Raw genomic sequence first — 16,209 nt, forward strand, 5'->3', positions numbered from 1 at the left:
AATATGGTCCAACTTCGCAATGGATGCCCTACAGTTAGCCTCTTCCCAATGCACCTTAACCTATTAAATAGCCTAGAAACTCCTGGGGGAACCCGTTTATGGCTGGAAGCATCCAAAGACCCAACCTCCAGTGCTTCATTCCCATTTCTGTCTTAACCTCCCACCACTTCCCCTTCTCCCAGGACATGCCCAGAGAAATTGCAGCCTCTCTTGACAAACTACCATTCTAACCATCCTTGACACGAGAACTTGCCAACAGTAATACTTGAGCAACCACTTCATGTAAGGTAGCATTATCAAAGAGGCCCAGGTCAGAGTATCTAGGATGCAGCCAGAGTTTACGTTTAGTGGCTGTTACCCCAGAACCCACCCTTTGACTTCTCTATCAGTCTCCATTGAAAAGGATATCCCCCTGGCTACCTATCTCGTGAAGCTGAAAGCAGCCTCACCTTCTTCTGAATTCTGGCCTTCACCACTTTCTCCCTCTCGTTATAATGATTGACTTTTTTGAACCGTATGATTCTTGAAGGCAGTTGTTTTCATTTCATTTGATTTTATTTGCTCCTTGTATTTTCTATATAAGTAATGCACAGCCTGATGTATTTCAATAAAAATAGCTATTATGAGTATTATGGATCTTAATAAAAAGCATTAGCATTGATTGTGTACTGTGTCCTATGCCCTATGCTAGCCACTGTCCACATGCATTCTTTGCTAATCCCATTGCCATTTTTGGCTCAGAAGAAAAATAACTTGCCAGAGGTCACACAGCCAATGAGTTACGGAGCCTAATATAGTTCAAAGAGATTCTTCCATATTATTCATCTGCTGGAAAAACAGTTTGCTCTACTACATGTAATTTTTTTATCCCCTGTGACCAAATTTCCATTAAAAGATAGTTCCCTGGAAGGATGAACAATTATCTATAGTTATATTAACAATCTGGCATTGAATAGACCAATAATTATGGTATCTAGAACTTCAAAAAGGGGCTTCACATTAAATTTTGACCAACCTTAGTTTTTCAGTTGCAAGCAGCTTAGCACTGCATGACTTATCTCTTGAGTTTCTCAGTCTAAGCAGAAAACATAAGCGTGAGCACTTGTTCAGTGGTGATTTACAAGGAAACTTGTTTAACTCAAATGTGATGCATGAGTATTATCCTAGACTTGCTGCTTTTATGTTAATGATCTAATGGATTGTTCCACTGTTTAATTGCCTTTATTTCTCCTCTTTCAACTGAGGTCTTGGTGTGATTATCATCGGCTTAGCCGTGACAGTGACTGGTATCACTGGTTTATCCACCTCTGCTATTGCCACAAATGGATATGTCAGAGGAGGTAATTACACTTGTGATCCACATGATCATTTGTAAGGTAAAGGCAACACAGGCTCAATCGCTCACCAATGACCTTTCTGGAGTGTTTTCAAAGGTAACCCAAGTTGGTTCCTTTTTTTTTTTATCCCAGGAAGGATGCAAGAAAGATGGAGAAGGATTTAACCTTTGTCAACTCTCCAACTCTCTTATTCAGGTTCTCTTGAGCAACAGAGAAGGTCAAATGTCATGTTTTCTCTTTTCACAGCCAGAGTAGTTTCTCTCCCAGGACACCAGCATAAGTCAACTTTTCCTTTCCCAAGGCTGCATTTTAGATTGTGTTTGCTCTTCAAAACCATCCTTCATCACAATGAGCAGTTCTCCACCTTGATCTTTATGCCAGCCAAAACCGTTTCTCCTTACCACAGAAGCAGCCCAGCGGGGCCCATGGCTTGGAAGGGAAAATATAGATTAAAAGCAGAGTAGTTTGCAGCAAGAGGGAATCCAAGGAAGAAAAGTAAAATATAATATCTTCTATCTTTCATTGCTAACAGGTCTTGGAGTTCTGATCATTCTTCTTTCCACCATGGTAACTTCTATTACTGGGTTGTCAACTTCTGCAATAGCGACTAATGGGTTTGTTCGTGGAGGTAAAAATCTCTAAGATATCTAATGCCCTCATCACGTGCTGCGGGTAGGCAAAAACTTTTCATATATTTCTTTTTGATGGTTTCAAGGAAGTGGCCCAGTGTTGTTGAAGTCTGGCAGACTGCTTGGGTGAGCTGGATTCAGAAGGTACTGTGAGCAGAACTCAGGCCTACACTGGTCTACCCTGGTCTCTTCTCTAATGGGATGTTCTGGCACCTTTCAGGTCCTGGTTCCCAGATGTTTGAATTCCTTGGGTAAATAGTTTCTTTTTCAGGCTACTCTGTACGCCGCTTGCTGTTGTTTCTTGAGAAATAATTCCTGGACATTGCCTCAGTTTGAAAGTTCAGTGCATTTCAGGTGCTTCCTAGATCTTCATGCAATGGAATCATTTAGAACATTTCAGGTTTTTCATGGTGAGGTTTGGACTGCTGCCTCCTGAAGTACTGGTGATTTCCCTCAGTACTGGAGACAAATATTTTTCTTGGGGGGTTTTGCAGGTCTCGGAGTCATCATCATTGGCCTGAGTGTGGTAGTGACAACACTAACAGGTATTTCTATGTCTGCTATTTGCACAAATGGAGTCGTAAGAGGAGGTAAGCCAATTCATTTACTTATGACTAAGTTTTGATTCCATTATAATGTCCCTATTGGTTTAATATTGGAAGTAAAATTGGTATCCTCCGACCTAGTCCCCAAAGTCTAAAAAAAACGAAAGAAAACCGAAAGTTTAAACATCAGGGCAAAATTGTCCCCAGTCAAAATTAAGAAGTGTCCAGAAGAGCCATCTTTGTCCCATTCCCTTTGGTTAAGCATGTATATATTGTGAAAAGTAACCAGTTGACTATTAGGAAGGTTCAGAGTATTACAGCTTTTTGTGCCTTGGATGAGCCATGCTGGCTCACTCCCCAAATTCCCTTCCGCATGTTTTCTGGACCCCAGACTAAATTGCTGACACTTCACACTCACTAAATCCTTCCTGCACCCAGGCCCTGTGGTTCACTCCATTCACTGGGGTCCTAGGGGCCAGCAGGCATGGGGAGATGGTTAAAAAAAAAAAATGTAAAAACAAGTAAACAAACAAACAAAGCAAAGAATTATTTTCAAGCGATCTAGAAACAGGCAGGCCTAGGCAAAAAAAAAAAGAAATGAAGTGATTGAAGTTTATAATTTTTCACCCAACTTCCTTTATTCCCCCTCCCCTTGCCCCTTTGTTTCTCCGGGTCTGTACTGGGTACCTTATCCAGGGTTCCCTACTTTGGGCCTTCTTAAACACCACCCTACCCACTGCATTCCTGCCCCCTCCCCACTTCTGCCCTGCCTCACATTTTGACCAAGCTTTGGTAACTGGCTAGCTAATACACTTAATGTGATCTGGATAAAAGAAATAATAGGGATTTCCCCCACCCAGAAAAAATGGTGCCTATTTTAGAGAGGACTTTATCCTCTTAATCCAAAGGAGTTACTCTAGTGGAGGAAATTACAATTGAGTAAAAGAGAATCTGGGCTTTTTTCCAGGTGTATTTGTTGAGTATCATTCTTATGCCAACTCTGTCTACCTCTAAGGCAAGGTCAGAACAGGAGGTCATTAATTTGCTCTGGTCTGTGATAATCAGACTTTTCAATAGCCAGTCTTTTTTTTTCTTTACAAACCACTTTAGGTACCCTCTAGGGAGTTACCAAGTCCTGTTCAGTTATGTGCACAAAGGTACACCAAACTATTTTGATTCAAGGGAGAAGCAATTGTTCCAAGACCTTTTTAACATTCTTCCCACTTGTTAAGCCCCTTACGTAGATGAGTATTTGCCAATAATCATGCCTTCTTGGGCTAAAAACAAAGAAAACCAAATCAGACTTACATAATAGGGAAGTACATGGCATTATGTGTGTACCTTGTTTTAGGTAGTAAATGCATACAACCACACACACAACTCGCCCAAGTGCACACATATATGCACCAAAAAGGAAGAAAGGAAATTAGAAGGACAATGATAAACTTCACTTACTTCATTGTCCGCCTAGGCCTGCCTGTTTGTGCAAATATTAGATATTAAAATTTCATTAGTTGCGTTAACTTGAACTCTGATGAATACTTTGTAAAGACAAGGGATTCTTTTGCAAATTTTACTGTGTTCTCATCTGTAGCATTTGTGTCCATTTAACTTTTAATAAATTGGATTTTGTTAAGTCCAGATACTTCTATTGTGGATTATATGAAGAACACAGGGAGGGACCGTTATTCATTAGAGTAACGTAGGATCTCTAAAATTATTAGGAAGTTAGAAGATATTTATTAGAATAATTACTGTTTCAAATGCTCTCAGACTTTCAGAATCATTTGGTCATGAAAACAAAATCCCTTAGCCGTTTCTCAATGTAAAACCTGTGTAATCCCTGTTTCAGGTGGGGCTTACTACCTGATTTCAAGAAGCCTAGGGCCCGAGTTTGGTGGGTCTATAGGGTTGATCTTCGCTTTTGCCAACGCGGTGGCAGTTGCTATGTATGTGGTGGGATTTGCTGAGACTGTGGTGGATCTTCTAAAGGTAATTAAAAGCTTTTCCTCCCTTCTGTCAAGCAAAAATCTTTCCAATCGGTTTGTTCAGGGCGCTAGGGGATACACTATGCAAGACGAAAGGGAATGAACTTATTCTGCGGAGTGTGGAAGTTGGAGATGGTAGAAGGAGCCCTGGGCTTGGAATCAGAAACTCTGGATTTGAATCCCAGCTCTCTCTCCTGAAAGACTTTGGACCAGTCCTTCTACCCATCTGAAACTTGTTTGCAAATCTTTAATATGGGGGAATATTAACGGTGTTCTTTCTGTTTCATAGAAATGGGGTACAGATCAAATGAAATGATGCGCATGAAATAGTCTGTAAAATATAAGGCACTAAATGAATATTGGGAATTATTGTCAGCAGCAATAATAATTTTTCTCCAAGAGAAAAAAATATTCAAACATTAGAACATCCTAGTTTAGATGCCCAGTCTAGGGTGGGGTGTGTGGAAAACAGGTTAATTAGCTGGCAGATGAACTAACTTCCTATTGTTAATAGCAATCACTCAATTCAATTGCTAAAAACACCATTGTTTGAAAACTAGATGAACATATAAGTGTCTTGTATAGTGATAATTCAATTGGTAAAAGCACCTCTATTTGAAAACTAGATGAACAAATGAGTAGCTTGGATAGTTTATAAGGTATGTCATTTTCAAGAGATAAATGTTCTGGTTTGTGTCATCTATTCTTTAATTAAATAGCATTTATTTTCCAATAGTAACATTGGAAACCACTCATTTTTTTATTCCTTTAGGCTTTTCCTTGACTTACAAAAGTGACACCATTCTTCTGAACAAAATTTGATGTGTGTATGTAGACATACCCTTACTTAGTGCTACAGTAGCTTCAAAAGCTATGAATAGAATGAACCTCTAAAATTTCCAACTCCTACCCATGGCTACCAAGGGTCTATTATCACAGGAAAACAATAATGTTACATCCTTTATCTTCTTAAATTTATAAACACTTCATTTTTCTATTATTCTGTATGACCCAAGGCAGTAGTACATGGTATTTCTTTTTAACATTAAATGTTTCAGCAAGACATACATGGAAAAAAAAAAAAAAAGATCTGTTGAACCATTTTGTGATTTTTTTTTTTCCTTCCCAGGAGAGTGATTCAATGATGGTGGATCAAACCAATGACATTCGGATAATAGGCTCCATTACGGTGGTGATTCTTTTAGGAATTTCTGTAGCCGGAATGGAATGGGAAGCAAAGGTGAATTTTTCAAAATGATTTTATCAACAACTACCGGTCAGGTCCTGAGCAAATTATAGTGGGGAGAGAGAAATAAAAGGAACCTCATATTCAAGGAGAATTACTGTTATTACCTGCTATTGTAAAAGGAACTCGTTAATGCTAATGGAACACCAAACTCTCAAAGCACGAGGTCTGGGAAGGCATAAGCCACAGCTCAGGGGTCCCGTGACCAGGCCTATGCTTGGTCCCTGTGTGCTCTGCCATTGCTGCAACACAGCCACCCGGGGTGCTGCCGTCTTCACACATAGGCATTTAAGCTGTGCATGCTGGAAGCCTGAGTCTCTCAGTCTCGCCACTGACATCCCCTTTCAAATTGGCTGCAGGAGCTGAAGCCCCCTCCCCCTGGCCCCAATGGCAAATGTGTTGGGAGAGGGTAATTAAGGCAGAAACTATTTATTATTCTCCCGATGAAACCCAGTACTACAGCAGTAAATGTGAGGACATCATAGGCCCTGGAGCTGGAACATATTTAGGTTTAACCAAAACAGAAGCTACATTTCTGAATGACAGGAGCATGTCTTCCGCGGTCTCTGTAGCCCCCTGCAGCGACTGGTGCAGTTCAACATATTCCTGTGTGTCTAGAGATACAATAACTAGACGTTAAGTGTTCTCCAGAATCGTAAAGATTGGCAACGCCTCCCACATAAGGCAATAGGAAACCTTCCAACATGGCATTTATGTGTGGATTATGCATCACACATTAAACATTGATTACATCCCATCTTATATTAGGTATTCTGCTGAGCTCTAGGTATTTGTGACTAAAATGGACATATCCCCTACCCTGGTTGAGCATGTGGTCTAGTGGGGAGATGAATAGTAAAATACATATATATATATATAAAATAGTAAATTATGATTAGCACTATGAAGAAAATAGTTAGGGCACTGAAGTAGAAAATAACAGGGGAAGCTACTTTAGATCACTTGACTCCCCTTAGGATAGCAGTGTTGGTTAGTGGAAATGGGGTATGGTATTAAAACCTACAGCTCTGCAGTCACACTGCCTGGGTTTCAATGTGGTTTATATCAGTGTGACCTGGAGTAAATTACTTAACTTCTTTGTGCCTCGGTTTCCTTAGCTTTAATTATGGCCATAATAACATCACCTAATTCATAGGATTGTTGATGGTATTATTTACCTGAAAGTATACAGGTGGCCTGTTATACTGTAAGCCCTTAGTGAATATTAGCTGCTATTATTTAGATTGGGTGGTCAGGAAAGACTTCTCTGAGAAGGACTTACAAGATGAGAAGGAAATGGCAGAAGCACATTCCAGACAGAGGGAACTAACAGCAAATGGACATGCCAAGCCAGCAAACACCTTGGCACGATGGAAGTACTGAAGGAAGACCATCTGGCTGGCCGACACTGCAGACTGCCTCTGCTGGGCACAGGTTGGCAGTCTGACTTCCAGTCACTGGGCATCTTGGAAATTCTGTGAACCATTCTGTATTCTTGTACTCTTTCCTGCAGTTAGCACTGGGAAGGGAAGGAGCCCATAGGTACTCTACCTAGTAAAGAACTCAACTCTATCAGCGTTAAAACATTTAGCCCCTATGCAATGTTCTTGAAATGTCACCTTTGAGTACCCAATCACATACTCCCATTGAAGTGTAACATCTGTACCCCAGTAAGGATTCATTTATTACCTCCTCTGTTTATAAGGATTCATTTATTACCTCCTCTGTACACCAGAAATTTAACTGGAAAACTCAGAGGGAGACTTTCTCTAATGGATATGTATAACTTTTATAATTAGATTTTTTTTAATGCTAAATAAATCCAATGTGGTCTTCTTTTACCTTGCCTTTCCAGGCTCAAGTGATCCTTCTGGTCATTCTTCTCATCGCTATTGCAAACTTCTTCATTGGAACTGTCATTCCATCCAACAATGAGAAGAGGGCCAGAGGTTTCTTTAACTACCAAGGCAAGTGTGACAAATCAGTTGCATTGCAATAAATGATTCTCCATGCCCGCCCCTATCATTCTATCACCATCCCCATCAACTCCACTCTAGCAGTTGGAATCCTAGTGAAATTCAGAGAAGAGCCTGAAGTTGGATTCAGGAGACCCAAGGTGAAGTCTCAACCCTGCCATTTACTGGACAGGTCACCTAATGTGTTTGGGTCTCAGAATTTTCCTTCTGAAGTGAGTGGCAATAATACCTTCCTAAGGGGATTTTGAGAAGCAAATGAGATAATGGATCTGAAAGCACTTTGTAAACCTTAAGCTTCCCATCAAATTGTTGTCACTGTCAAAGAGTAGAAATTGAGAGCAAAGGCAGAGAAAAAGAACACAGTTCAGAATCATTTGTTCAACCATTGCAGAGCACTCAAGTCAAACATAACCATTTCTTTTGCCTTCCTGCTAGAACTTTTATGTATCCTGCTTTCCTGCAGCATTAACTAGTTAAGCAAAGCTGTCAGGTTTTCAAGCATAAAGGATTGTGGGGATTACTTAGTGTAACATTGTTCCAGTTTCCTAGCTGCTGGAATGCAATATACCAGAAACGGAACAGCTTTTAACAAGGGGAATTTAATGAGTTGCTAGTTTACAGTTCTGAGGCCGAGAAAATGTCCCAATTAAAACAAGTCTATAGAAATGTCCAATCAAAGGCATCCAGGGAAAGATACCTTGGTTCAAGAAGGCCAATGAAGTTCAGGGTTTCTCTCTCAAGTGAGAAGGCACATAGCGAACACAGTCAGGGCTTCTCTCTCAGCTGGAAGGGCACATGGTGAATACGGCATCAGCTGCTAGCTTTCTCTCCTGGCTTTGGGTTTCATGAAGCTCCCTGGGAGGCGTTTTCCTTCTTCATCTCCAAAGGTCACTGGCTGGTGGACTCTCTGCTTCGTGGTGCTGCAGCATTCTCTGCTCTCTCTGAATCTGTCATTCTCCAAAATATTTCCTCTTTTATAGGACTCCAATAAACCAATCAAGACCCACCCAAATGGGTGGAGACATGTTGTCCCTTAATCCAATTTAACAACCACTCTTGACTAAATCACATCATCCAGGGAGATGATCTGATCACAGTTTCAAACATACATATTGAACAGAGACCATTCTACCTTTATGAAATGGGATTTTGGTTTAAACATGGATTTTCTAGGGGGCATACTTCCTTTCAAACCAGCACAAGCATCCTGTGGTAACTTTGCTGAGCATGAAATTTGACTTCTCGTTCTTCTTCTACCACAGGTATCCACTTGTTCTCATCTTTCCACTCTTGCTTATTCAATAATTCCCTTGCTTAGTTTTTTTATATATTTCTCCCTCATGATTTATTCTGTCATCAGTAATGTATGTGTTTCTTTTGTATGTCACATCATTTCAAGGATTGTCTTGTTTGCTTTGCATGTTAGCAAGCTTTTCCTTTCCATTTTTTCCCTTCTTTCAGCTTTTGCTATATTCTTTCTGATGTTCAAAATTTTCTTGTTTTTGCATCCCAGATTCTTTTGTTCACATTTTCCTTCCTTCACCTTTCTTCCTTTTCCTTACTGTTTGTCTTCTAGATTGTTCCCTTTCCTCTAAGTAATTTGGAGACAGCCATGGTTCTAATACTATCCTGCAGGTTAGTACTATTTTATGATCAAAGCTCCTCAGTATAGTATTCTCCCACACATGAGAATTTGGTATAAAGGCCTATAATCAAATCTCTAGGGGTGAGAGGAGATTTAGGACATCAGTAGCAAAACTGCAAGGTAGTCTCACACACAAAATTCTCCTACTATTTAAAGGGAAGCAATGTATTGATGCTTTAAAGTATGTATATGAGAATGTAGTTGGAGGGAAGTGGGGAGTATGTGTATGTTATATATATGAGTCTGTCAACCTGGTCATGAAAGAATTCTCCATCTCCTCTTCCTTTATTCCATCTTTAATTTTAGAGAAATTAGGCAGCCTGGGTCTCATTGCTATCAAGATTATTGACTTTTTAGAGTTGACTTTTTAGAGTCTTCGAGATCTCAAAACTTGAAAGAGGTAATGTTGACTATTATGAAATATTGACACAATGTTCATCAGGAATACCCAATGTCTTCAAGTTCAGTCCATTTCAAATCTAGGGATACAATTGCATTGAGTGCTATAGAAGCAGAGGGTAGCTTTATCTCTAGTGTGATAATTTTCTTATTTGCATTGTAGCATCAATATTTGCAGAAAACTTTGGGCCAAGCTTCACAAAGGGCGAAGGCTTCTTCTCTGTCTTTGCCATTTTTTTCCCAGCAGCTACTGGGATTCTTGCTGGAGCCAACATCTCAGGAGATTTGGAGGTATGTTGTTTTCTGTGTTTTGTAGCCCTGGGCAGTAAGAAGATCAATAGAGACTATTAGTGATCGTGGTTTTCTGCTGATTTTAAAATTATAAGGTTTATGCAAGGTTTCCAGGTAACTTAAAAGTTTTCTCTTTTAGTGCCAAATTTGGATTCTTATCCCAATAGTTCATCCAGAAGTCTTATTCAGTGATATCAGATGAATAGAGAACATTGATAGTGTGTCATATTTCTAACATAAGGAGCATAGTTCAGTGAAAAACTACAAATACCATCTATTCTCTTTTAAAAGCCTAATGAAACAGAACATAGACTATTCAGGAAGAAAACAAAAATCCTTCTGATATTTATGTTATTAAATTCATAGATATATTTATTTAGTTAGTATTTTAAAGACACCCCACTCATAATACTCTATGTTAAATATTGTAACAAGCATGGTATTAGGTAGGATGTTCATTTGAGAAGAGATCAATAACTGTGGCCTAAACAAGAAAGAAGTTTGGTTTTCTGCACATTAAAATTTGAGGTAGTAGGCAGTCCAGTGCAGTAACAAAGTTCTGCTCCAAAAATCCAAATGACTTCTCTTTTGTTTCACAATCCCCTAGGGGTTTGCCCTCATTTATGAAGTCCAAAATGACTGGACTCTGTCAAGACCACCTTCTAGGCAATAAGGTTGGAAATAAGGAAGTAGAAGGCAAGCAATTCTTGGACTTCAGAATTTAGTATTGTGGCTTTACCTAGTAGGAAAAGAGACTGGGAAATAAAGTATCTAGGCGGCAACTATGTGCACAGATATAATTTTAGAGGGCTCTAATATTAAGAGGAAGAAGGTGAGAATGGATATTAGGAGACAGTAAGCCTTCTGTACCATACATGCACAAAAGAGAACACTCTATTTTTACCTCAAAAAAATTATAATCAACTTTTCAATAGTCTACAGGATACAACATATATTATCTAAATGAAAACCTTGGGGATTATCCAAATGGGTTGTGAAGTAGAAATAATGGACCAATGCTTGTTAAGTAAATTAGGGATGATTTTCTCAAGGACGTGACCTTTGAGTCTGAAATTAAAGGAAGGGCTAGATATTAATTATTGGTGAGGAATTATAAGAGTATTCCAGGCAGAGAAGAGAACATGAACATCCAGGAATGAAGAAACATGAACATCCAGGAATGAAGAAAAGGGGTTATATGATATGGGGAGGCAAGGACAAACAGCTCTTGGAAGGACCTGGTCGTGAGATGCTTGTCGTAGGATATAATGCTGTGAAGCCAGGGTCTTTGTCTTTGGTTTTGTTCATTGCTGTATCCTTAGAAATAGTAAGGCTTCAATAAGTATTTATTTAGTGACTGAATAAAGGCCATTTAGATTTGATATATTAGGGACCACATACCATAGTGAATTTCTTGAGCAGAAACATGGCATAAAATATATTATTCTACAGCTCAGAAGAGTTGACTAAATTCTTCAAAAGAATTCAGGTAGTATCACTGCTTAATGAAATTTAGCTATGGATATTGAACTTCTAGTTTCTTAGATCTAGAAAAGCAACAGAAGTCACTGATTTAAATTTCTGCAAACTGTGAACACACATTTAAGATAGAGAACATTGTGTTTTCCCTAGTCTTCAAAAGCAAGTTGTATTAGATGTCTATTAATCAGTTCAGTTCTGCCAACACTTACTGAGTGCTGGCTTATACCAGGCACTGCGGAAGCCAAGAACTCAATCCTTCCCTTGAGGAGCTCTGGTCTAAGGGAGAGACAGACTTATTCTTATTTGAGTCATAATCAAGAATAGAATAGATAGAATCATATCAAAAGAGAGAGGAAACACTGATTGCCTGTCTCTGAAGCAGTTAGGTAGGCCAGGCTTTCAGAGGAAGGGGCACTCAATCCAGATTTCAAGGTATGAACAGGAGTTCCTCAATAGAACGAGGAGAGAGCCATTTGGAACAGAAGGAATGGAATGTAAAAAGGCAGAGAAAGATGCTGCTGATGGAAATAATTCTATGTGGGATGTGGGGTTGACAAGTAAAACCTTTCATCACTGTATCAGTAAACATGTTTATAATGAAGCTTCTATATGTCCCAGGCACTTTGGGAATAAGCAAAAAACTATAAGATATCATCCCTGTCTAAAAAGGCAAGACAAAAATTTCCATTTCCCAAGTTAGGTGCTAGCTTGACTTAAGGTGGCTAGGTTAATAAAGAACTTTATTTATCTGTCAGTTTGTTCTGAAAAATCTCTAATTTAGAGTTTACATGTAAAGAAAGTGTAGAAGATGGCCTGACATGATTTTCAGGGCACATGTGGTCATGGTATCATTGCAAAACATAACATTCTTTACTTTTACAAAGACTTCAGTGATTTACAATTAAGCTCAACTTTTAGCACATACACTGCTTTACGCTTTTCAATAGAACTCAGAGGTCTTTTAAAATACAGTCAATGGATTTTTAATATTGTCCCCAAACCAGTCAGAGACACCTAGGAAGTTAGATAAAGAAGTAACATGATTAGATGTATGTCTTAGCGAGATCCCACTAGCAACTTGTGAAGGACGGATTAGAGGGTAGAGGGAGGTTAGGAAGACTGGAGGCAGAAAGATCAGTTAGAGAATATCACACTGTTCCACACAAGACAGAACATGGGCCTGAATTAAGGCCATGGCAGGAGAAATGGATCAAAGGGGTCAGCTAGGGCAAAGAGTTAAGAGAGGAAATGGAAAAGATGTTTCCTGACAGTAACCCACAGTGAGAAAACATTGTACATCACAACCCAGTGCACATAAATAAAAGTTTCCCAAAACAATTCTTTGCTTTATTACAAGCAATGCCTTCTGATATTTCACATCACTTCTATTCTATTGTATTCCTTTAAGCTGGTTGCAACCTATTGTATTGATTTCATGGTGTAGTAGGTGAGAAACATGAGTTCAGATATAGTTGTTGAAGTTGAAATGGCAGAGGGACATCAGAGTGGAGCTGTTCAGTGGGTACCTAGATTCGTGAGTCTCTTGCCCTGGAAAGGGGCAGGTCTGCAGGCCATGGCACGGATGATCTCCTGCAGGTTTGTGCATGAAGAAGAGGAGAACAAGACTAATGCATCATGCAGAGGATGCAGACATTCAACGTATTAATGGTAGAAAAGGAGTCCCTGAAGGAGAAAGATAAAGGTCTAACACGTAGGGGAAACCATGAGAGAGTGGGGTCATTAAAGTTCAGAGTGGAGGATGCTTTGAGAAGTAGTAATGAACATGGTTAAAAGCCAGAATGGTCAAGTATGTTAAGGACTGAGAAATGACCATATGTTTAAAAATGACAAAGGTTCTTCAGTACCTCCAAATATTATTTCTTTCTGAGAGTGGAACTAGAAATAATTAAAGCAAAGTAGATTTGGCTCAACTTTGTTAACATTTATTACCTATCCATGATAAGTATATGCAAGATGCTGACTCATGCTCACTGGTTCAGAATCCTTCCCAAGATGGTGTTTCAGGCCTCCGGGGACAGTCAACAAGAGTTGGCCCAAAGGTATATTATAAATTTCCCATCCTGAGCCTTCTATTTTCTAATAACACTCTAATAGATGATATGTAAATATGTGCCCGGAGAAGATTTGCCAAATTCCCAAGTCCAATCAAGAGAGTTAAGGTATAGTCTCAGGGGTACAAGACTATGATGTGATTGCATACCCAAAAAAGCAGCAACTTAATAGATTTTTTTTTTTAAATCTGTCTTTAAAAACATAACATTTAAGGAGAAAGGGTAGAGAAGTTGAGATTTAGGGTTTCTCCTAGGAGATGAGGACTAAGATGTAAAGTGAAAGCTAAGAATAGCATTTTGTCAGAGTCCTGAGCCCTGCTAGGGGGAATGTTAGCCAGGCTAGACAATATCAACATATGATCACAGCATTCAAATTTATTTGGGTCAAGTTTGGTTCTCATGTAAATTCTACTCAAGTAATTTTAGAGTTTGTAGAGTTTCAGTGTGAGGCTGCCTCCCATCTTCATGCCTCTTACCCTTACACATATTTCCTTTTTCTCTACTTGAATCCATTCCTCACATTTCAATCAGCTCCAAAGAAATCCTTCATCAATAATATTAATTTTGAAACAAAACATGCATTGGGAGATTGAGTGGGGCCCACCTATTTCACAGTTGCCTTCGTTTTTTCATGTGCTACTCAATTGCACACACCTGCCACATTCACTTTCAGAGACAGCTGTTTAGAAGGAGGAGGCTGAGTAGGTATGTGTCAGAACAAATCCTATCTGCAGATATTCCTAGAAGAGTGGGAAGGAGTCAATGATCACAGAGTGGCCCTGGAGGGCACTGGGTTACTCCCACGTGGAGGCAGATTGCTTGTTTCAGTTACCACTTCCAACTGTCATATGAGTCTACATTCACCACGATTGACCTTTCTGGGGGGCTTGATTGGCAGATGTAAGTTTAAAAAAATACTCAAATTTTATTTGGCTACCTTGAATTTGATGAGTCTCACATCCTCTGGTTGAGGGACCATTGTCTACTGAGATTGCACGTCTATCAATTCAGTATTTATTGATTCTTACTACATTCCAGGCACTGTCCTGTATATGCAATGAGTATATTAAAATCTCTATTTAATAATCTCTGTGATGTTGAACTAAATTTCCCTAAGTTGAACTGAATTATTTAAACAGTATGCTCCTTGGGAATTGATTATGATTTAGCCCCTAAAATGAAATATAAAATGGAATATTGCATATGATGCGAGCTCAAATCAGTAAATGTATTTGCATTTATAATAGGCCTCTTTCTTTATGCTTGCTCATGGAAATTAAATATTTCCATTGCAGTCATTCCTGAACTAAATTCCAAATGCGGAATTTGAGGAATTGGAGAATTTAGTAGCTCATCCTTTTGCTCAGTCAAAAGTGATTTTTTTTTAAAGCAACCTTCAGCTTAACAGAAAAATAAGTACACACACACATTGTCAATGTGCCACTTATGTTTGTATATTTTCCTCTAATTTCAACATTTGCACAAAATTCTTAAGAGGTAAAGAGAAGAATGAGGCCTAAGTGAGTGAAATAACTTGTGTACTTTTCCATAAAACTCCCTAAAAATCTTCCTAGACATTTAGAGACCTCTTCTGTTCAGTGCAGTCTTACAAAATTCTTTAATGAATCAAAACCTTTGTTTGAAATGATCTCCTGCTTACCACTTTACAATTGCCTCAACTTTTCTTTTATATATATGTAAAAGAAAATGCATATTTATTTTTTAAAGAAAATTAACAATACACTTAGAACCACCAAAAATGGATATCTTAGTTTATCCATAGGCATGTTTAAATTAAATATCCAAATAATAATTGTAAAACCTTTGTTTGCATGGCGAGCTTCATAAACCAATTTAAAATTAAGGCAACAAGGGAAAAAGATCTACAAATTCAAATAGCAGAGTTTACTACTCACCTCAGGAAGAGTCGCCTACAAATTGGAAAAAACTCCAAGTGATCTCTGTTTCTTATTTCACTTTCTCTTCTCCTACCTTTACATTCTTTCCCCAAAGGATCCCCAAGATGCCATCCCTAGAGGAACCATGCTGGCTATTTTCATCACCACTGTCGCCTATATAGGAGTTGCTATTTGTGTAGGTAAGTTGCACATCTCTGGTGTCAGAATATCAGAATTACAAAGGGACCAGATGTTCTTCATAGCCAGTGGCTTTTCAACGGAACATAAGTAAAAAGTTTTTATTTTTAAGACAACAATTTAAATTCTCTTCTTAGTACTTTAATAAATTATGGTGTGGATGTTCTAGGGATTTGGAACCAGTTAAGCTGTTAATGCAGGTGTCTCTGAGACAAGAGGAGGGTAGAACTAATCTGAGTGGCATTCCACCTGAACACAAAACAGATCCCACATTCCTACTCTAAGTGACTTCCTACTGCTACGGAAGCCACCACTTCCAGGACCCACCTCCCTTGTCCTGGAAGGTAGGCCAGGAACAAAGCAAGAGACAAGAAGCCAAAAGGAAAAAAAGCCTGAAGGGTATGGAATTGATGACTGTGTCTCATCCTTGTCTGCTGTCTCTAATATGGAAATGTCACTGTCACCAATTGGCAGGAAATCAGAACACGACCCAGCTGCTAGCA

At 39.0% G+C, this 16,209-nt stretch overlaps 1 protein-coding gene across 3 annotated transcripts in view; it reads left to right on the plus strand.

The window, feature by feature from the left end:
- SLC12A1 (solute carrier family 12 member 1) overlaps nt 1-16,209 on the plus strand; it is a 95,940-nt gene that overhangs the window by 13,257 nt on the left and 66,474 nt on the right. The window contains exons 4-9 of one of the 3 annotated variants that reach the window (XM_077127797.1): nt 1,245-1,340; nt 4,364-4,503; nt 5,629-5,739; nt 7,601-7,712; nt 9,929-10,056; nt 15,624-15,708. In XM_077127797.1, coding sequence (XP_076983912.1) covers nt 1,245-1,340; nt 4,364-4,503; nt 5,629-5,739; nt 7,601-7,712; nt 9,929-10,056; nt 15,624-15,708 — 672 coding nt within the window. Of the gene's footprint in view, nt 1-1,244; nt 1,341-1,869; nt 1,966-2,460; nt 2,557-4,363; nt 4,504-5,628; nt 5,740-7,600; nt 7,713-9,928; nt 10,057-15,623; nt 15,709-16,209 lie in introns of all 3 variants that reach the window. The other 2 variants (XM_077127795.1, XM_077127796.1) reach the window with 2 other exon arrangements.

The sequence above is a fragment of the Tamandua tetradactyla genome, chromosome 14 (genome assembly GCF_023851605.1).
Source record: "Tamandua tetradactyla isolate mTamTet1 chromosome 14, mTamTet1.pri, whole genome shotgun sequence".
In the NCBI taxonomy this organism is placed as follows: Eukaryota; Metazoa; Chordata; class Mammalia; order Pilosa; family Myrmecophagidae; genus Tamandua; species Tamandua tetradactyla.